The 23,693-nt window shown below is 45.4% G+C and overlaps 1 protein-coding gene across 1 annotated transcript; it reads right to left on the reverse strand.

Annotated features, from left to right (window-relative positions):
* Window positions 1–3,465: 3,465 nt before the first annotated feature.
* Window positions 3,466–3,987, reverse strand: LOC105192073 (uncharacterized). The gene has a single exon (XM_025299345.1). The coding sequence runs from the start codon at window positions 3,985–3,987 to the stop codon at window positions 3,466–3,468; it is 522 nt and encodes a 173-aa protein (XP_025155130.1).
* Window positions 3,988–23,693: the final 19,706 nt, after the last annotated feature.

Here is a 23,693-nt window from a genome sequence, read left to right on the forward strand (position 1 = left end):
GAACTTCTCTTGTGATAAATGACGGCTCCTCATCGAGTGTGGTCGCACCAGTTAGTGCAGTTACTCTACTAACGCTTCAGATTCCAGAATTTTCTGGTGAATTGTCTGATAATGCGAGACAATGGATACAAAGGATAGATTAAGTCGTTCGCATACATAAGGCCCCTGATGATGCTAAAATACTGGCAGCTACAAGCAAGCTAACCAGGCAGCGAAAAAATGGCATGATTCTCTGTCTGTTTCGGTATTAGATTCATGGGTGAATTTGAGTCGTAGTTTGCAACGGATGTTCGACCGTCGTGTACCATTCCCAGTAACGATACAGAGGATGAAAGCACATAAATGGGCGACGGCCAAGGAACTCTTTCATGAGTATGCTATTGACAAGCTGGTTATTCTTGGTGGCTTGGAATTGTCCGTTTAGGATACCATCAACCTGCTCATTGGAGGAATTCCAAACGAAGCATTGAGAGCGATAGTAGCTACAATCCAAGTAGACCCCATAGAAAATTTCGTTGAACACATGGGTCTACTTTCAGCTGCCGTATATCAAGGAGATAAAGAGGCTCATACCACGAACTGGAAACACCATGGTCAAAAGCAAGGCGACCGTCGTACAGAGACCTGCAAAAACTGTGGCAAGAAGGGACACCACCACAAGGAGTGTCGGGCAAGCAAGAATATTTGTTTCTGCAAAGACAAAGGTCATTGTAGTTATGAGTGCTCGAGGAGAAGGGCCAAGGAGTATCCGGCAGCTGGAGTTCATCAGCAGCAGTAACGGCGGAAGAAGAAAGCTCAGCCTCTGACAGCCGTGAGTCGACGCCATCGTCGTCTTCATTGGTTTTTAATGCATCACCGAGCTGGAACATTCCGTTTAGTAACCCATCATTATAAATTCTCGAAATTAACGGTAAAGTTTGTAAATTGAGAGCTCTTGTGAACACAAGTAGTCCAGTTTCTTTTGTTAAAGGTCATATTTGTCCAAGACCTAAGCGACGAGAAAATAGATACCGACATTGTTTACCTCGTCGTTATAATACTCTTTCGAGTCAGGCTATTGAAGTTCTTGATGTTGTACACTCTAAGATACGATTAGAGGTACGCCTAGATTTGTTGTTAGACATAAATTTGAATGTATTCGCGAACGACGAGTTCGAACATGATATTGTTCTCGGTAGAAACTTTCTAACGAGCAAGTTATCCTTATCTTTTCGTTTAGATTCTGATTTTACTTCAAACAATTTTGTGACGGAATTCGGAGCCTTGGATGTTGGCGCTCAAGCGCGATATCAAGCAATTCTCTATTTAAAGATTACGATATTGATTTTGATTCGACTGTAAAAATACAGATTCGAAGAAATGATCGGTGAAGTAGGGAATAATGCAATTCCGGTAGTAGACGACGGGTATACGGTTCGAGTTAATATCATTGATAAATTGGTTTTCGCGTATGCTTCGAGAAAATTCGCATTTAAAGAGCGGAAACAGATAAAAGAAATTACAGATGATCTGTTAGAGTGAGGTATTATTAAACCTAGCACGTCTCCGTATTGCGCTCGAGTTGTACCGGTGCACCGGAAAGATGGTAGGCTAAGGCTTTGGATTTGCGCCCGTTAAACGCAAGAGTGGCTAAACAAAAGTTTCCTTTTCCATTTATCGAGGATTGTGTACCTCGTTTGAGCAACAGCCAGTTTTTTACCTTATTGGATCTCCGTAATGGTTTTCATCAGATTAAAGTGCATCCATCTGTTACTAAATATTGTTGCGCTCACTCTCGCAATCGCGCTTGCACTCAGGTAAATGAAAACATTCGCGCAACAAATATGAAACTTTACTGTACACAACGCAGCTCGCTCAAGATTCTTACAGGAATAATTCTCTATTTTACAATTCTCGCGTCTGTCCTCGATGACAGCTTGTCGGAGACTCTCAGTCAGCTGTTGTTGTTTCCTTCTTATCGATTTTCCGTCGTCCAGACAATCTTCGTTCAATTGTCAAAATCAGCATCAGATGCCTAAGGCATACGGACAACGGACGCTGCCACAAATCTTGTGGCTCGGATACAACATTTTGCCTTTGCACCCACAGAAGGTCAGTTTGAAAATGTTCGCTTTCCATTTGGTTTTAGCGAGGCACCAGCTGAATTTCAAAAAATATTGATACAATTTTTGCTGTCTCTAATAAAAGAGAATAAAATCATTATTTACATGGATGACATATTGATTCCAACTATCATGATAGATTTGCCGTCCCGGATTCAATGGTATATTCTGTAATTAAACGTCATCACGATGACATGGCTCATTACAGATTAGAGAAAAATTTTGAAGGGATATTTTCTTCTATATTGGTTTCCTCCTATGCGGAAAAAGATTCGCGATTATATTGACAATTGCGTCACTTCCTTAGTAACTTTTTTTTTGTTTTCCTTGTCACGCAGGGGAAATCCTCATGGATACCTCCCATGGGGACAGCGGGGGTTATGTCGGACTTCTACCGACTAAAACTCCTGCGGGGTGCCTACCGTTCAGACCGTGGTGGGGAAAGTCAGGGGAACTACGCCTGCATCCCCTCCCCGACACCCCGGCCCCAGGGCTGTCATGGAGCCCGACGCCTAAGTACCGCGCCCTTCCCAGATTGGGAGTCAAGGACGCGGTGCCCTGCCCGGTTGTCCGGCCGGGTTGGCCTCCCGGTGTTAATTAGGAGAGAGAGGACACGTGCCCTCTCTCCTCGTCCCCGCTTTCCCCCTTGCCAACTGGGTGGGTAGAGAGGCAGGGGAGCGAGGCCTGGCCCCAACCGGTCCTCGCTCCCCTTCTCCCTGCCATCACCGACGCCCGGAGTGGGCGAGAGGGATTACCTCCTCTCCCACCCACCCCCGTCGGTACATTGAAGGCGGGCCCGAGGCGGCCGAAGAAGCGGCATCCGACTAGCCGGTGGCCTCTCTTCCTCGGCCGGCGCCACCTCGGGCCCGCTTCCCCCTGGGGAGCGCCACCCCCTCCGTCGCTCCCTGCGACGGACTCCTGGGCGGCGCTCCCGCTCGGCGACCTTGCGGGACATGACGTCCCGGCAAAAAGAGGCCGCTGCTCCCCAAACATCCTCGCTCCCGCACATTGTTTTGAGCAAGTGCGAGAGCGAGGGGGCCCCCTCTTGGCACCCCACTGCCCGAGCGAGGACACTGCGTTGCGGAGCCCAAGCCTGGCACACGGCCAGAGTGTGCTCCGCCATGTCCTGCGGCTCCGGGCAATGGTGACAGCCCGTGGTGGGCATCATTCCCTTCCAATCCGGTGCAGGTACCGACCGAAGCACCCGTGTCCGGACAGTACACACCATATGGAAGCTGAGCCCGCGTCCCCACCTGTCTGCCATTTTTGGTAGACAGAGGCGGACGGCCTCGGCCGTTCGGATCCCGAATTCTTTGTAGTCAGCCAATATGGCTGACCACCGTTCCAGGACTCGGGATCTGGCCTAGGATTCCAAGGCCCTCAGGTCCCTGGCCGATGGACCTTCCCCTTTCTCGCGGAGCTTCTTCACCCTCCAATAGAGGGTGTGCCTTGATTCGACAAGAAGCTCCACGGGGGGGGAGACAGCCACGGCCGTCGCCGCCCTATACGAAATGGTGCGGTACCCACGAATCGCCCTCACGACCACTGACCGCATCGCCTGTTGCAGGCAACTCTTGTTGCGGCCGGTGTCTATAAGTCGGGGCGCCCATATGGGCGCACCGTAGAGGGTGATCGAAAGCACCACACCGATATACAGGCGGCGAGCGTGCCATCCAGGGCCCCCCTGGGTCCTCATCAGGCTGGCCAATGCCAGGCCTGCTTTACAGACGCGGGGGACCAGGCTCCTGAAATGGGCCTCGAAATTCCAGCGGCCGTCCAACGTCAGGCCCAGACACTTGATCGTAGGCCCGACGCGGACGCGGACTCCATCCACCAGGACCCGGGACTCCAGTGGCGCCCCTCGACGGGAACCATGAAAATACATGGTCTCCGTCTTCTGAGGCTCCACAGTCCCAGGCCCTTGATGATGCCCACCACGGACTCCAGCACCGCTTCCACTCGGAGGCAAGTTTCCCTCCAACCTTTCCCCCGGCTACCACTAACGTGTCATCTGCATAGCAGATAACCTGGCAGCCAGGGGGGAGAGGAGAGCGAAGCACCCGGTCGAACCTGATATTCTACAGCATGGGGCCGAGAACCGACCCCTGCGGGACACCACGCTTCATGGCGCGCTGACCTTGGACCTCGCCTCTGTACGAGTAGGCGAGGTCCCTGCCCCCGAAGTAGGCCGATAGGATGCGCCGGAGATAGACGGACACCTATGATACTCGAGCGCCCGTCCAATCTCCGGCCAGGGCAGGGTGTTGAATGCGTTGATGATGTCCAACGACACCGCTATCAACAACCCGCCCTCCTTCTTCACGCCCCTACGGGTCAGGACCCGGACGTGCTGGATGGCATCCAGCGTGAATCCTCTAGACCTAAACCCGTATTGATTGTCGTAGAGTTTCGGCCCCTCCGAGGACAGATGCTGGATGATGCGGTCGGCAATGATACGCTCGAGCATCTTGCCCGCCTCATCCAGCAGGCATGTCGGTCTAAAGGTCGGCGCGCCGCCGGGCGCTTTGCTCTCCTTCGGGAGGAGGACCAACCTGACCCTCCTCCACTCTGGGGGAATGCCCCCTCCCTGAGGCACCTGCTCATGAGAGCCCGCATGGCCTCGGACAGGCTTCTCTCGCCTAGGGCGAGAGTCTAGGCGCGGCTAGGAATGCCATCGGGGCCAGGGGCTTTCCCCTTGGCCCCGAGTCTTTTTCTGACCCTGGCGAGCTCTTCTGGATCGACTTCCGGGCTCTCGTCCCAGTTCCCGTCCCGTAACTCGGGAAGGGGATCTGAGGCGCGCCCTTCCACTCTCGGAAAAAGGGTGTACAGGAGCCCCACGAGAGCCTGGTGGTCTAGAGTTTCCGTAGGCGAGCGCGCCCGCGGACGGAGTTTACCCACCGTCCGTTTGTAGGGGCTCCCCCACGGATCCTCATCCAGGGAGCACACCAGTTGCTCCCAGGCTCTTCGCTTTGCCTCAGCGATGGCGGCTTTGAGGGCTTTCGTCGCGACGAGGTATGCCTCCCACGCCCTCGCGGCATCCCCGCCTCGTCGCCGAGCCCGGGCATACACCCTTCTGGCTTGGACGGAGGCCTCGCGAAGATCCGCCAGTAAGCGGCCCAGCGCCGGCGGGGGTGGGACTGAGGCATTGCGACGTCACACGCCGACGCCACGATGTCTACTAATTCCCTAGCCACCTCCTGGGGACTAGGGTCCCATTCACTTGGCCCTTCATCCAGGTTCCAGGTGGCCACGAGGACGGCCGCCCGATGTCTGCGTCTAGTCGATCAAGAGTCCATCTCTTGGGGAGAGGGAAATCCCTCTCCCCTGGGCGGCGGTCCAGCACGCGCGTGGGGGTGGAGAGACGGAAGGCCCACACTATATGTCGGTGATCCGACACTGTTTCGCCCTTCGCCTCCACCGCCCACTCCTGGAACATTCGGGCGGCCGAGAGGGAAGCCCAGGTCAAATATATGACCGACTCCCCCTCGGCCGCATGCAGGTGCTAGTTGACCCCCTGTTCATTAACAGGAGGTCTAACCCCGCCGCCCAGTCGACCATGGCCCTGCCCCTTCGGGGATCCTCCTGCCGGAGACCGCAACCCTACTCCTCAGAGTGGGCGTTGAAGTCTCCGTTAATTATTACAGGTCGGGGGTGGCACTGCCCCCGACTTCGTCGAAGATCCCCGTTATGCGGGCAAAGTCACCGAGGCCGATTCTATTTTTGCGGTGAGGGAGATACACCCCCACCACTGTAGGTCCTCAGTCAACTGCCACGTACGAGCTCCCCTTCCTCCTGAGTGTGCAGGGAGACCCCGTTGCGGGTTCTGCCACCGTGGCCACCGAGCTATCCGGGCTGCCGCACCAGCATGGATTGCTGGGCGGCACCCAATGCGGCTCACTGGCCACCCCCAGCCCGGCACCCAGTTCCTTGATCCTTTGTATCCAGAAGTTTTGGGCCTGGGTACCGCGGTCGAGGTTAGCCTGTAGCGCCCGAAGTAGCGTGAAGGCTAGGCCTTTGCGCCTCTTCCAGGCGTTCTACTTCTTCCTCCTCGGAGTTGGACGTTGGAGTGAACTCCTCAATCTCAGACTGATCCCCCCCCGTCAAGGGGTCAGGGTCTGCCCGAGTGAGTCGCTCAACATCAACCGTCTCCTCCCCCGAGGAGATTTCGGTTGTGGTGGCCTCATTCCTAGGTGCCTCCGCGGAGCTACAGGGGGTCCCTACCTCAACGGCTTCCACCTCTCGTGAGTACGATGGGGTGTCGCCCATTGGGGGAGTTGGGGGTGGCACGCCCACCGGCTCCCCTTCAGCTGCGGCAGTTGGGGGTGCGTCCTCGGACTCCACCCTCCTTACACTCTTGTCCGGCCTGGCTTCACGGAGGTCCTCTCCATTGTCCCTCGTTGTCTCCTTCGCCTCTCCCTTCCTCTTCCTCTGGGGTAGAGGCGTCCGCTCAGTCTCCATTACCTCCGTTGAAGAGGGGCTGGCCCGGCCCCCCCTGCGCCTTACCCTTCCTCTTCCCCCTTTTTGGGCTCTTCTTTGAGGAGAGTTTGCAGGCAGCCCCGCCGATCTTATGACCGGTGGACCTGCCCGCCTCGGCGCACACGGCGGAATGCACCGCGACCGCCTTACAATCTTTGGCGCCGTAGCCGGGGTTACCGCAGCGGTAACATAAATCGTTGCGTTCGACGGCGCTCGTACACCGCTCGCGCACATGGCCTCGCTCCAGGCACCTGAAGTAAAGCGATGCGCGAGCGGGCAGCGCCGTCACCCTGGCGCGGGTCCAGCCCACCTGAACCCGCTCCGCGGCGGCTACCTTCGCGGCTGCCGCCAGCGGACACCACACCACTACCGCGGCTGTCCCTCGCTGGGATAGGCTAAGCTCGCCCATGGAAACTTCCGCGGGCGAGCAGCTCTCAGCGAGGGATACCGCGGCCGCTACCTCGTCGGTCCTGGTTGTCAGATTCAGGCCGGCCATTCGCATCGATGCAATTTTGACCGGTCTCTGAATCCTGAAACCGTGGCCCTTCTCCGCCGTCAGCTTGCGGAGCTCTTCCGCAAGCCGGTCGGCGAATGCCCCCGAATTGAGGCCAAGCACCTCCACCAGCAGAGCTTTATTCAGGGACTGGCGAATCCGGAGGGAGTCGTCAATTTCTAGGTTCGCTGGCTTAATGCGGCGCCTGGCCTCCACCATAAATTCTTGGTATCTATCCGGGGGACATAGTACGGTGACGGCCGCGGATTTTGGCGGCCTCGGCTTCCACGCTCGTGTCGCCATATCCCCCTTCTTCTTGTTCCTCATACCTTTTGGAGGGGGAAGGGAAGGTGTTCCCTTCTCCTTCTTCTCCTCATCCTTCACCTTCCTCCTCCCTTTCCTCCCCAGTACTTCCGACCATTTCTCCTGGGGCTGAGGTGCTGCTGCTGATGGCTGCTGCTGACTACCCTTTAGGGCACCCAGCAAGGCCTTCTGCCAGAGAGAAGAATGAAAGCGGCCACCGGCCGTATTTCGGGGGATACGGCTAGGCGCATTTCAGATACGCCATCTGACCAAAATGCGCCTAGGTTCGTGTCCGTACTACTTCCATGCAATGGATAGTAGATTAGAAAAAGACAGACGACAGACAATCGTTCCGTCTTTGTCTCACTACTGAGCGGCGCGCGGCAGTAAACACGAGGCGAGGTAGCGGCGATCTTATCGCTAAGCGAACATCTCTCCGCTTTTCTTTCATCTTTCACGCTCCAGAGACATCAAAAGACGCGGTAGCGTCTCGTGTCAAGGGAACGTGCGAAGCGAGGAATTATTTTTCACGCACGCGAGGTAGCACATGGGAGACTAGACGATCGTCGACATATTATCTGTTTCCTTCCCGCTCGTCTAGCTTATTGACTGCGTGAGCCACGAGATTTTTCTCGCTACTCCTATACCTCGCTCTTTCTCTCTCTCGCTCGTTCTTTCTCTCTCTCGCGCACTTGCTCGCTCTTCCTCTCTTCTCATGTTCTTACGGCTTGATTAAATATATTAATTACATGACAATATATATATAAATGAATGACAAATATATAGTGTATATGTATATAAAGAATATTTAGTATTAATGCACAAATAAAGAAGAGAGAATTATAATGAGAGACGAAAAGTTAATAGAAATCCACTCTTAGCCAATATATACATCTTTTAAAAATGATTTGTTATTAAAGTATATGACAGAATAATTTATTTATGCTAATAAATTTAAATTAAAAATTAAATGAAATGTTATTTGTTTTGTAAAAGATATTCCATTGTTACATTTTTCTTTTCGTAGCAAAAATAAATTTAGTCTAGTAAAAAAAGAAATTAGTTTTATTATCATATTTCAGTTACGACTTTATTATTTAATTTTACGAATAGATAACGTGCATATTGTTGCTCAACGGAAACCGCGAGAAAATGGTGATCTCCGTCAAAAAATAAATGCAAACTTTTTAATAATATAAATTTTTTTTACGTAAATGTTTGTTTTTATAGTATAACCTGTTGAATTTTATTAATTATTAATTCAGCATGTTATAGTATAAAAAATATATTTTAATATAAAAATTTATGTAATATTAATTGTTTGCATTTGCAAGAAATATGGATAGAACAGGATAGGTTGCAATGATACATAGGAAGAAAAAAGATAGATGGATAAATAGATAGATAGATAGATAGATATAGAGATAGATATAGATGGATAAATAGATAGACAGATAGATAGATAGACATATAAATAGGTAGATGGATAGATAGGTATAGAGAAATAGATAGATAGATAGTTAGATAGTATAGAAAAAAAGATAAATAGAAATATATTTATCATTATTATTATTATTAACGTTTTCAGTTTCAAGAGAACATTCGCTTAAACGTAAGTCTTACTTAGGTCCAGTTTCACGACTTATATTATATTAACCGGAATATATTATACGACTTATATTATATTAACCGGAATATATTATACGATTTATATTATTTTAACCGAAATATAATTCGTTAATATTAGAAGTACCGAGCGGTTATTTCTGATCGTTTCTATTTTTTAGATTAATATCCTTTTCTTTAAGATTACAGGATTTTTGTTTTGAGGGTTTGTTTAATGTGATGTTTGTAAAGAATGTATATAAATTTCTACATATAAGATTAAAAATATGAAAAATATTGCAGTGAAAGCAAGGAGGTTCCACGGTGCGCACGAAATCTTAATAACTATTTAACCAATCGACTTGCAACTTGGCAGCATTATAAAATAAACTTCTCTTTACCGTTTTAATTACAATTAACCAAATTCACTTTCACAAGTCAAAGATTAACATGCTGATTTGAAACATAATGCAAAAAGATCGAAAATAAATGCGAAGCAGAGAAGAGATTAACAATGAATGATTATTATTTAATATGCAACTTACATTAACATAGAATGTCTAATTGACTTAATGTCTCGAAGCTACTGAATATGAATTTCTGCTCAAATCTCTTCCTTCCTGTAGGAGGTTTTTGGCTGTTACGGTTACTTTCCTCTACATTTATATTGATGAGTTGAAGCACTTGTTTCTACGAGATGTTTAAAATTCGGCTGATTTTACGAGTGTTAACACTCGTAACTGGACCTAAGTAAGACTTACGTTTAAGCGAATGTTCTCTTGAAACTGAAAACGTTAATAATAATAATAATGATAAATATATTTCTATTTATCTTTTTTTCTATACTATCTAACTATCTATCTATCTATTTCTCTATACCTATCTATCCATCTACCTATTTATATGTCTATCTATCTATCTGTCTATCTATTTATCCATCTATATCTATCTCTATATCTATCTATCTATCTATCTATTTATCCATCTATCTTTTTTCTTCCTATGTATCATTGCAACCTATCCTGTTCTATCCATATTTCTTGCAAATGCAAACAATTAATATTACATAAATTTTTATATTAAAATATATTTTTTATACTATAACATGCTGAATTAATAATTAATAAAATTCAACAGGTTATACTATAAAAACAAACATTTACGTAAAAAAAATTTATATTATTAAAAAGTTTGCATTTATTTTTTGACGGAGATCACCATTTTCTCGCGGTTTCCGTTGAGCAACAATATGCACGTTATCTATTCGTAAAATTAAATAATAAAGTCGTAACTGAAATATGATAATAAAACTAATTTCTTTTTTTACTAGACTAAATTTATTTTTGCTACGAAAAGAAAAATGTAACAATGGAATATCTTTTACAAAACAAATAACATTTCATTTAATTTTTAATTTAAATTTATTAGCATAAATAAATTATTCTGTCATATACACTCAAACGCAAAAAACCCGGTACACTAAAAATTTGGGAAAAAATTACAAAATTTCAAATGATAACTTGGTAAATAATGAAGATACAAATATGCGCAGAAATGCAAAATGAAGGTTGAAACGTCCTCTTTAAGAATATCTGAATGGCAATTATGCTCGGCCATTTTTTTCAAAATGGCGGATGATAAAGTGAGAGGATGCAAAATTGATAATCAAAGGTCCGTGTTTGCGATGGTGCATGGTGTGCATCAGGTGTCGCAGCGTAATGGGACCAAATGTACATGAAAGTATAGAGTGTTATCTTTAAAATGCTACTTTACCGTGTGATCATTTACTCGATGTGATCATTTTTCACTGAGCTGTTCCAAATTTTGCTAAAAATGCGGTTTTCTTGTTAAATTTGCATAATTCAATGAATAAGTATCGCATCAAGCTCTATAACGAAGTATTTTAAAGAAAACATTCTATACTTTTAGGTACTTTTCATCCCATTGAGCTGCGACACTTACTTTGCTCCATGCGCCGTCGCACGCTCGAACCTATTTTTAGCAACTTTTCATGTTCTCCTTTTTATCACCCGCCATTTTGAAAAAATATCGTTGCGCACAATTTCGATAGATCTTTCGAAAAGTACGGTTTCAAAGCTTTCAAACCGTTTTTGAAATTTGCTGCTAGGATATTTAGGTGTCTAGATATTCAATTTCGAATTTGCAACAAATGTCGATTCAGCGAGGCTTAAGGAGCTAAGAGGCTCTGCGGTTCGTTTGGCTCTTTCATAATTTCAATAGCTGTGTTCATGTTTCTCTATATAATAAATTACATAACCAGCACAATATATTCAATGATTTGCATTTATTATTTTGAAAGCCAGGGAAATGAAAGTAAAATTCAATTTAGGTTCTTCATTTTGCGTAATCGATATTACGTAATAAAGATGAATTGCGTTTTAAGATACCGCTGTCATTAGCTCAAATTATGGTTGTAAGTCTTCCTAATATAAACCGCATGGAGTTTTACTGGTAGGAAAAGTCCCATTGTATGTAGTATGTGTGTGTGTGTGTGTGTGTGTGTTTGTATACCACAAGGATAAGGACCCCGTGTTTCGTCAGCTCCACAGTATTTCAAGATTTCACACCCTCCTTGTGGTGTGTGTGTGTGTGTGTGTATGGTGTTACAGCAGAGATAAGGATCCCGCAGTTCGTCACTCTTGCAGTAATTAATGACTCAAAACCCTCTCTGCTGTATGTGTGTGTGTGTGTTTGTATACCACAAGGATAAGGACCCCGTGGTTCGTCAGCTCCACAGTATTTCAAGATTTCACACCCTCCTTGTGGTGTGTGTGTGTGTGTGTGTGTGTGTGTGTGGTGTTACAGCAGAGATAAGGACCCCGCAGTTCGTCACTCCTGCAGTAATTAATGACTCAAAACCCTCTCTGCTGTATGTGTGGTGTGTGTGTACTAATAGTGGGTATGACTGCCTCGTGCGCGTATTACCTCATTCATACGATCAGGCATACTCCTTATTAGTCTTTTAATTTCATCCTGCGTAACTGTATTCTATTCGTTTTCGAGAATTATTCGCAGTTCTCGCAGTGACTGAGGAGCAGGTACGCGATTTCGTACTTTCCTGCCGAGGTTGTCCCATAAGTGTTAGATTGGATTTAAATCTGCATTATTTGCTGGCCAACCGAGTCGATTTATGCCAACTTCATCGAAGAAATCAAGCACTCTTCTCGCAGTGTGTGGTCGAGCATTGTCTTGCATAAACAAGAAGTTCTCTCCGATGAAGTGTGCGTACGGAACAACATACGGAATGAGTATGTCTTCCACGTATACATCTGCGTTCATATTCTTGTCAAAAAAGTGCAGATCTATATGAGCATTAGCTGAAATTCCTGCCCAAATCATTACAGAGCCTCCATTGTAGCTATGCCTCTCACTTACCGTACAGTCTGCAAATCGTTCTCCACCGCGACGATAAACTCGTTCTCGTTCATCTGGAGAATAGACACAAAAACGAGATTCATCGCTAAAGAGTACTTTGCTCCAGTCTGCGTAAGTCCAGTCTCTATGCTCGACTGCAAAATTGAGTCGAGCTACGCGATGGTGACATTTAAGCAAAGGTACAGCTGCTGGCCTGCGCGAAAGCAGATTTTGTTCCTTTAATCTTCTCTGAACGGTGTTAACGGATACATTAATGTTGCGGACATCCCTTAAATTATTTCTAATTTGAACAGATGTTCGATATCTGTCTCTTAACGAATTTGAAACAATAAATCGGTCATCATTGTGATTGGTACATCGAGAACGTCCCGAACCAGGCCTTCTATGGAAAGAATTGGTTTGTAAGTACCTGGCATAAGCACGTTGCACAGTTGACACTGACAAATCAAGTGCCTGAGCAACGTATCTTCGACTTCTGCCATCTTCAATTAAAGCAATAACTTGAGTAGCCTTTTCAGGATTTATCGTTCAGGATAATCGACGCAATAATTTCGATGCGAAACAATCAATTATGGTTTAAATTAATGAAGTTGCACGAAGCACCGCGCCTCGAAAGGAAAAGATCACGGAAAAAGAAAAGTCGCACGAGGCAGCGCTTATCGGAGTGAACACGTTCGGAAAAGGAAAATTGTTTGTCTTTGTTTATTGTCTTGGCACATACATTTAAGAAAAATCCAGTCAAGCCAGGCGTTAAAGCCCGGCGCACCGACAGAATCTCAGTCAAGCCAGAACGTAAGCCCGGCGTACTGACAAACTCGCGAAGTCCACCGTACAAGAGATAGTGCCACTATCGGCGGTGGACCGTACGAAGGCCAAAAGCTGTACGAAGGCAATCTCTGATCGTCTCTGCGGGCACTCTTATATGCCCTGGGCAGCTCGAACTCGTGTGCGAGCCGAGGGGCTCGCGCGCGCGATAACCCAGATCGCCGCGTCGCGGCGGCTCCATGGACTAGGAGCGCCAGGGAATTTCGACGTTCAGGTGGCGTCCAGCGACTCGGCATCCCGCGCGCCGGGTCACCGCGAACTCAGGCGCGATCCTGAACAGCATATTCAAGCTGTGTACCATAATGGCCAATCGTACGGAGAAGGTAGAGAGCTAGGGACAGCTTCGCGAACTAAAGTGTATACCACAGTGATCATGCGTAACTGAAGGGTAAAGAATGATAAAAATTACGCAAAATTGTGTAAATTATTGTATAGAGAATAATGAACGCGGCTACTGAAATTATGAAAGAGCCAAACGAACCGCAGAGCCTCTTAGCTCCTTAAGCCTCGCTGAATCGACATTTGTTGCAAATTCGAAATTGAATATCTAGACACCTAAATATCCTAGCAGCAAATTTCAAAAATGGTTTGAAAGTTTTGAAACCGTACTTTTCGAAAGATCTATCGAAATTGTGCGCAGCGATATTTTTTCAAAATGGCGGGTGATAAAAAGGAGAACATGAAAAGTTGCTAAAAAAAGGTTCGAGCGTGCGACGGCGCATGGAGCAAAGTAAGTGTCGCAGCTCAATGGGACGAAAAGTACCTGAAAGTATAGAATGTTTTCTTTAAAATACTTCGTTATAGAGCTTGATGCGATACTTATTCACTGAATTATGCAAATTTAACAAGAAAACCGCATTTTCAGCAAAATTTGGAACAACTCAGTGAAAAATGATCACATCGAGCTCGGTAAAGTAGCATTTTAAAGATAACACTCTATACTTTCATGTGCATTTGGTCCCATTACGCTGCGATACCTGATGCACACCATGCATCATCGCAAACACGGACCTTTGATTATCAATTTTGCATCCTCTCACTTTATCATCCGCCATTTTGAAAAAAATGGCCGAGCATAATTGCCATTCAGATATTCTTAAAGAGGACGTTTCAAGCTTCATTTTGCATTTCTGCGCATATTTGTATCTTTATTATTTACCAAGTTATGATCATTTGAAATTTTGTAATTTTTTCCCAAATTTTTAGTGTACCGGGTTTTTTGCGTTTGAGTGTACTTTAATAACAAATCATTTTCAAAAGATGTATATATTGGCTAAGAGTGGATTTCTATTAACTTTTCGTCTCTCATTATAATTCTCTCTTCTTTATTTGTGCATTAATACTAAATATTCTTTATATACATATACATTATATATGTATCATTTATTTATATATATATTGTCATGTAATTAATATATTTAATCAAGCCGTAAGAACATGAGAAGAGAGGAAGAGCGAGCAAGTGCGCGAGAGAGAGAAAGAACGAGCGAGAGAGAGAATGAGCGAGGTATAGGAGTAGCGAGAAGAATCTCGCGGTTCACGCAGTCAATAAGCTAGACGAGCAGGAAAGAAACAGATAATATGTCGACGATCGTCTAGTCTCCCATGTGCTACCTCGCGTGCGTGAAAAATAATTCCTCGCTTCGCACGTTCCCTTGACACGAGACGCTACCGCGTCTTTTGATGTCTCTGGAGCGTGAAAGATGAAAGAAAAGCGGAGAGATGTTCGCTTAGCGATAAGATCGCCGCTACCTCGCCTCGTGTTTACTGCCGCGCGCCGCTCAGTAGTGAGACAAAGACGGAACGATTGTCTGTCGTCTGTCTTTTTCTAATCTACTATCCATTGCATGGAAGTAGTACGGACACGAACCTAGGCGCATTTTGGTCAGATGGCGTATCTGAAATGCGCCTAGCCGTATCCCCCGAAATACGGCCGGTGGCCGCTTTCATTCTTCTCTCTGCTTCTGCGTTGTGTCCAGACCTAGCTTCTCCCGACCTGGCTTCCTGTCCTTCCCCATTTCCCTTCCCCGGTTTCCCGCCTCAGCCTGCTTCGGCTTCGTCGTGACCGGTCTGGATCCCCCCTGGTCTGGTGTTGAGGGCTGTCTCCCGGTGACCAGTTGCAGCTGTTGTTCCTGGTACCTGTTCCATTCTGAAGGGCTTTCCTTTTCCTTTCCTTTTTCCTACTTCTCTGTTCCTTTTTGGCCTGTGTCCTTGTCCTCCTCCCTCCATTTTCCCTAGCCTCTGCCTCTCCCCCAAACAGAGGCTCCCGGACAGTGGAGGTGGAAGCCTTTGGGCCTAGAGCGATGGTTGGCACCTGGTTCGGGGTTGGGCCCTGTCCTAAGGCCTTCGCCCTCCCATCGATCTGAAACCTTGCCCTCCTGTCAACGAGATCGTTAATTTGGGCCGTATACCGATAGTATTCGGCCTCATCGTCCTTGTCGACCCCCTTGCTGGCATATGTGTCGTCCAGCTCCTCCATAACACCCTGGATCGCTGGCCTTCATACAGGAGAGGGTGCGTATTCCGGCAAGTTGTCGTCAAGAACCTTCAGGTTTTCGACATCCTCCTCCTTCCTTTCCTCTTCCGAGAATGTAGACCAGTCAGCAACGACTCTCCTCTTCGTCATCTTCTTCCTCCTGGTCCTCTGCATCTTAGCCGGTTGCGAACCCAGCAGTGGCAACAGTGGCCTCACTCCCTCCTCGGACGATGAACCCACCACCTGGGCATAGGTCCTCCTCCCGAGGCTCCCGGGAGACAGGGGTGCGGACACGAGGATGGAGTCAGTGGCGGCCTTCATGGCGGCAAGCTCCTCCTGGAGCCGCCGATTCTCTACCCTTATGCCCCTAAGCTCCTCGCAGAGCTCCCTCATCTCCCTCCCTCATCTCCCGCCTGACCTCGAGAAGGAGGTCCTTGCTCTGGTCCTGAGCTGCCACCCTTGCTAACAGAGTTGCCAGAGCGGCCTCAGAGGTCGCGACGGCCCGGCTCAATAGTGACGCGAAGGTCCCTTTTAGCGTCTTGGACCTTCGTGTCACCAATCGGACCGCGCCGAGTGCGCGACCAACCTCAGAGGCCAGCTCTGGCGCCCCGGCTTAGCGGAGCAAGGCCCTGGATGCAGGGTCCTTGAAGACCTCCTCAGTAGGACGGCCATCCTTCTCCGTTCGGAGAAGGCTCCTGCTGAGGAGGTCCTCGGCCTCCTACTCTAGCTCCTCTAGCTCTTTCTTTCTCCTCTCCTCCCTCTCTCTCTCTCTTTCTCTCTCTCTCCTTTCCCTGATTCCCACACTTTCACCGGTTGTAGCTGGCCTCCCCCTGGGCCTTTTTATCGGCACCAATTTGTGTACCAACCTAGATTCCTGCCTAGGTTCTACCACCTTTGGGCTTGAGCTCCCGCTACTAAGAGTCACCTCTCTCTCTCTCTCTCTCTCTCTCTCTCTCTCTCTCTCTCTCTCTCTCTCTCTCTCTCTCTCTCTCTCTCTCTCTCTCTCTTTGCCGCCGTCCTAATGTTCGTGACCGTGGCCGTGGTCCCGGTTCCTCTGGTCCCCCTGGCTTCGGTGACTTTCCTGGCTTTCTGCCGAGGCTCACCATCGGGATCCTGAACCCCTGCGACAAACAAATATCGGAGACCACCACTGGTTTACCACTCTTAGTCTTATTACTCTTAGTCTTGGGCCCCTTAGTGGATGTAGGGCCCTTTTCTCTGTTCCTCGGGCTTCGGGACCGGACGCATCCTGAGCCCGAGGAAGTGTTTCCCTCGATGTGTGGCTGCCTATTGTTGACCAGAGGCTCACCAAGGCTACCCCCCGGTAGGGATGCCTCTTCCGGTGCTAGTTCACCGAGATTGATCCCTCGATGGGTGGCCGCCCTATCCGACCTATCTCGAGGGCTCACCTCACAAGCCCCGCGGTCAAGGCCGTACTTCCGGTCCCGTAGGACCGGGAGGGACGGTGGACTGTCCCTAGATGATGGCCCCTCCGCGGCTAGTCCGCGGAGGTCTACCTCTCAACTCTCCTGGGGGGCGGAAGAGAGGGCGCCTGCCAGCGAATTCTCATCCACGCCTAAATAAATAACGTCCACTTGCTTAGTAACTAACTCCGCAAGCAATGTTCATGAGGGTGAGATGCAGATTACCACGACTGTTTCGAAGCCGTTTGATATCGTGTATCTAGATCATTATGGACCATTACTTCAGGCAATTGACAGGTCTAAATTTGTACTAACTACAATCGACAAGCTAACTCGTTTTACCTAGTTCATGGGAATTCATTCCACTAAGTCTAAGGAAACTTATAATGTTTTGCGATTTTTGTTCAATATCTTCAGAAATTCGAAAAAAATAGTTACCGATCGAGATACATCTTTTATATCGCGTCAGTTTGTTGAGTTTGTGCAAGGCTATCATATTACTCATCGAATGATGGTAGTAGCTTCATCATGGGCTAATGGTCTTGTCGAAAAGTCGAACCGATTCTTAAGATCGTCCCTAACCAAATTAACTGATGAAGCAAACGAGTGGAAATCTCGTTTGGACGAGATTCAGTACGTGGTTAATAACACATGCCATTCGTCTATTAAAACGACACCTTCTAAGCTTTTATTAGGATATGATCAGAGGAATCATCGGGACACTAATCTGACACAATTAATTCACCATTTAGCGTCGTTAGACAAAGATATAATGGTAGAACGCTAAAGACTTAGAGATGTAGTCATGGAAACTACGGACAAGCTTAAGAAATATAACAAACTGTATTATGATGGTCGACACAAAACTCCGACGAAATATAGCGAGGGAGAATATGTCTTAGTCAGAGATCTACAATCTAGAGTAGGCAAAAGTAAGAAACTCAAACCAAAGGCCCGTACATGATTGCAAAAGTACTGAGTAATAATCGGTATGTAGTGACAGACATCCCTGGTTTCAATATTACGGCTAAGCCATATAATACAATTTTATCGTCAGACAAGTTCAAACCATAGGTGAAACCGGTAGTATTACCATAATCCAATTAATGATTAGTATATAGGGTTTGAGATAAACCCGAAGATCTCGATAATTTTGTATGATATGCGTTGCGATTTTTCTATATAGTATAAGAAAGGATAGATTTAAGTTTCTTTCTAGAATGAATTATTCTATTTATTTCTCGATTTATTTCTCGATAGTATATTTATTTTGATCTCCTCGTTAATTAGTTTATGTTCAAGATGGGACTAAAATTAATTTCGTCCGTTAAGACGGAATATACTGTGATTACTGATACTGATGTACTGTGATAAACGAATAGTGTGATACCGAGTAGATTAGGAAGAGTGATTTCTTTGAGGTTTATTAGCTTTTGATTCTTTAGATTAGTTCGGTTATTCGAGGACGAATGCAAAGTCAGACTGGCCGAGCTGTAAGAAGTATTTTTAAGCGATTATTAAACGTAGTAAACGGTTGGTACTGGCTGACGCGTTGTTGTAAGTCAAGCTTTACCAAGCGTAGATGGTAACCCTGCGTTATGTGAAAAAGGGGAGTTATCCGAGAAAGAACCGTAGAGATCTGAGAGGGACGGTAAGAGAACGTTTCGCACGTGAGTTATAAGTTCGTAGTCGTGAACGAGTGTTAAGAGTCACCAGGTCTGCGCGAGTTACTAAGATCAGGATATTTGTGAGCCCGGAATCGAAGGAACATTTGGACATAATACAACGCGGGTGAAAGATCCGTGTATAACGGTCGTCCTACTTACAGGCGATCTCTGGTTCATGCAGCTTTACGTTCGTTACAATGAAGTTTGTGCTGTTTGTTACAATAGACACTTATCAGTTATATATACTCTCCCTTTACCAAGAGAAGGCCATTCTACATTATCCAATACCTTAGAGCTGAAAATAAAGAAATATCTTACAATAAATTATAATATTTATGTATATCATTAACCTCAATGGCACAATGTTCCTAAATCATCCTAGACATGGTTATAATATCCTTATAATATCTTAGGAACTATCCTAAGTTTTGAGAAATTAAAGAATATTAGGTGGTTTTTATTTATAGTCAGATCTTATATTTAAGAGTGTTTCAGTTTATTTTTAGATGCTACATGGACTATTTCATTGGCTGTAAAAAGTACCTGAATTTAAGATAGTATTAAATATAAGATTTAACTATGAATACTAACCTTAGAATGCGTTGTGCTATCTGCGATAATGCAAAAATTATTTTGGAAAATAAAAATTTTAATGTATACAATTTAAATATAGAATAAATATAATATTAATATGTATTTATATGTTTGGTATAGCCTAGTCGACCAACCTTTAAATTTTTATTAGAACTACTGAGTCACCAATTGGTAAAGCAATCTTAAGGACGTAGCAGACATACGATATCAGATGAAAAAACATTATTATTAGCAATATGGATGACGGTAACGTCTAATTTATACAGGTAAGGCTTTTTACAATTAGCCATTAATCATAATAATGCCATAATAATGCATAACGAAATAAATCAATAATAATCTTTTGTTTCTATTAGGTGTACAAATGAATAATCCAATTTTTTCAGCTACATTCAAGGTTTATTTTAAAAGGAGGTAAATTAAATTGTTCAATCAAAGTATTCGCCGTTACTTTCTATAACTTTAAGCCATCTTTCAGGCAGCTGATGAATTCCATCTCGGAAAAACGTCTTTGGACACGATAAAGTCGTCAAGCCATTTTCGGATCTCATCCACTGATTGGAAGTGCATATCGGACAAGGCGTGTTGCATCGACCGGAACAAGTGATAATTGGATGGAGCAATGTCTGGTGAATATGCCGGGTGCTGCAAGACGTCCCAGCCAAGACTCATTATGGTATCTTTTGTATTGGAAGCAATGTGTGGCCTGGCGTTGTCATGCAACAATTTCACGGGACGTTCTCTTTTGCCAGTATACGGGCGTTTTCATTCCAATTCTTGACTCAAGCAGATTAATTGACGATGGTAGCAGTCCGCAGTAACTGTTTCACCCGGTTCCAACAACTCACAATAAAACACGCCCTTAATATCCCACCAAATGCAGAGAAGAACCTTCTTTCCGAAGCGATTGGGTTTTGCGACCGATTTTGATAATTCGCCGGGATTTACCCATGACTTTCTGCGTTTCGGATTGTCATAGAATATCCATTTCATCGCCCGTAACGATTTTCCACAAAAAAGACTTTCGACGCTGCTTATCGAGAGAAGAAAGACACGCTGCCACTCGTTGATTTTTGTTGATTTTAGTGAGTTCATGCGGAACCCATTTTCCTTCTTTCTGGATCTTTCCCATCTCATGTAGGCGTTTGAAAATCGTTTGCTGTGTTACTCCCAACTGTTTTGCAAGCTCCTTTTGTGTTTGTGCCGAATTCTCAGCGAGCAGTTATTCCAAATCATCATTATCGCACTTCGGAGGGCCTCCAGGGCATTGTTTGTCGATTAGACTGAAATTACCGCTTTTAAACCGCTTAAACCAAAATGCGCACACATCGTACAATACAACACTTTCGCCAAGAAAGGGATAAATCGATTCGCACGCTCTTGCAGCATTTTTTCCTTGTTGGAATTCGTAAAGAATGCAGTGTCGGATATGCACCTTATTTGTTGCCATTTTTTACTGTACTGAACTGAATGCTTTTGAAGGTTATGTTAGGTCTTTCGCCAAACTATGTGTTCTTTTTAATAGCTACATGTCAACATTGCATAATCACAAAAGAGCGGGAAAATCTATTCAATTTAAAATTGATTTCATAACTGCTTAATACAATTTGGATTATTCATTTGTACACCTAATATAAAATGAAGAATTTTGTTTCATTTCTCTATGTTATATATTATCTGTTTAAGTTTAATAAAACTGTTTAAGTGTATTAATTAACTACGTTTACACAGCAATTTAAAACAAGTGTAATAACATCTTAATCTACATTTATATCAAGAGCTTAAAAATGATTTAATAATTCAACATTGTTGATTATCGATATCATGTGTCATGTAATTATATTGTAATTATATTGTAATTATATTGTAAATATACTATATTAAATATAATATTAATAGTTAACATTTCGAGAATGATACATTTAAATTGAATAAGTTAACATTATTCATATAAACATAAACTATGGACCTATTCTTTTTAGTTGAATTAATGCTACATTGCGACTTCATTTTTTTTTCTTCACCATTATTTAAATATTTTACTTTAAAAGTAAAAAATACAATATGAAAAGAGCAGACTTTATAGTATCCCTACCCAGGTACAGCAAAGAATCATAATAACATAATTATGATAAAAAAATAAGTCATTTCAAGACAACTCAGGATGATGTCATTCGATATAGTTTTCGTGATTGATGGTTTGGTGATATTCTTTTGCTATTAAAATGATGTTATGGTGACTTTTAGAACCGTACATTAAAATAGAAAGTCACAATAACATCAACGTGACGTCAAAATGACAAAAAATTATCTAATCATGATTACAAAGTGAGTTTTATAGTCTTTATTACTCATTTCGAAGTCATTGTGATTTTTTGTTTAAATGATAATATAGCGTGATTTTTTGTTTAAATGATAATATAGCTATACTCATACATACAGAGTGGGGGGTTACAAGTTTACAACCCGAAGTGTAAAGGTAGATTGGGTTAAGACAAACATAAAAGTCCCATACCGTTTTGCGAGATTCGCAATAATTATCAAGTTATTAATGACAGAAATCTGAGGAATGGGAGCGCACCGACATAGATGATTGGAGAAGCGTTGCAGCTACTTAGGCCACAGCGCGGCCCACTCGACCTAGCAACTGTTAGCGACTTGCGGCAAGACGTAGGTCCGGCAAGATAAAATAACGAATAGCAGCGCATTGTCTTTCCCATCGCCGCACACCGGCAACAGTTACTGGGTCAACTGGGCCGCGCTGCGGCCTAAGCAGCTGCAACGCTTCTCCAATCATCTATGCCGGTGTACTCCCACTCCTTAGATTTTTGTCATTAATAACTCGATAATTATTGCGAATCTCGTAAAACGATATGGGACTTTAATGTTTGTCTTAACCCAATCTACCTTCACACTGCGGGTTGTAAACTTATAACCCCCACCCTGTATACAATATCCGAAAAACATTTTAAAGATATCATATTTCTTAAATGTTTTTTAGACATGTAAATGTATTTATGTATGTATTTGTACATGTATTTGTGTATGTATGGATAAGAAATATATGGTAAAAAATGTGAATGTGAATATTTGGATGTTATTTTGAGGGTTTTCCTTGAGCGTTAACCCTCATTTGGGTGTAACCTTCAATTGACGGTCCGAAATCACACCCAATTTGAGTGTTTGTTCAGTATAACATCCAAAATTGAACATTTATTCGGTGCATAACAGTCAAAATGAAGCGTTTTTTATCGATGTCCAAAGTTAAGCGTTTTTTAAGTATTAATCAAAATTGAGGGTTTTTTCATAAAGGCTAATGTACATGTTATATGAACATACGAACAAATTCGTATGTTATTGGGTGTACAAATTAGTTCGGTCCGTTTTCAAAAAATGGCTCCGGCTGCTCCCCCGTGGACGCCACCTTGCCGTGGTGGGGGAGCTTGCGTGTCCCAATGACGTACAGAACTGTACCGGCAGGGGTTTTGACCCCTGGCAGGTTGTATCATGCCGGGGTGGCCTGTACGGAGGGACCAGACTAAGAGCGTCCATAATACTCCTGGATGGGCAGCTGCCTCCAGGTTTTAACCAAGGACTGGTGGGTCACACTCGTGCGGCCCAAAGGTTCTTACAGCGCGGGTAGAGCGGGCTCGTTAGCCTGGTGAAGGCAGCCGGTCTAGGGGAAGGAAAACCCCGAATTCAAACCCGAGTGGGTCTGGCTCGTAACAATCCGACACTGGATGGACAATATGATAACCCTAGCGAAAAACCTGTCGGCACTCGAACCGAGAACCGACGTAGGGAGAGTAGCTCCCGGCTCTCCCTATGTCATCATCGAGCGACGGGTTGGTGCAGGAGTGCTCCGCAGGCGACTGCACTGATATGGCGACTGCGATGTGTCGTGGCAAGAGCTCAGGCCTGACTCCTGACATGTCGTCAACAGACGACAGGCCATTAAAGCAAGATTGCTCCATCAGGAGCAGGAGTCCGAGCGCAGACGGGAGTAGCTCTAGCTTCTCTCCGTCTTCCGACCAGGACCCGGATTACCGTGGGTCCTCCTTCGAACATGAGCGCCGGAGGGACCGCTCCCGCCGGGGAGCGAGTCGTCGGCCCTGTCGGGAAAATATCAGGGCGGATGCGCACTGAGGAAGGCAAAACCCCGGCGAACACCGGCCGGAAGTGCGGTCCCCACCGGGAGACTCGCAAGGTGAGCTCCCGAGAAACGGGGCGGCCACCCAACGGGGGAACAGAACCCCCGCTTGACGGCGGGAAGCACTCCCCTCACCGGAGGAATTATGAGGTGGGCTCGACGCGCGGGAAGCCGTCGCCCGA

Source organism: Harpegnathos saltator, unplaced genomic scaffold (assembly GCF_003227715.2).
Source record: "Harpegnathos saltator strain DR-91 unplaced genomic scaffold, Hsal_v8.6 scaffold267, whole genome shotgun sequence".
NCBI classification, from domain to species: domain Eukaryota; kingdom Metazoa; phylum Arthropoda; class Insecta; order Hymenoptera; family Formicidae; genus Harpegnathos; species Harpegnathos saltator.

Bases quoted from the DNA above. Each gene is read 5' to 3' on its own strand.
- LOC105192073 (XM_025299345.1), bottom strand. From the start codon at position 3,987: ATGTATTTTCATGGTTCCCGTCGAGGGGCGCCACTGGAGTCCCGGGTC.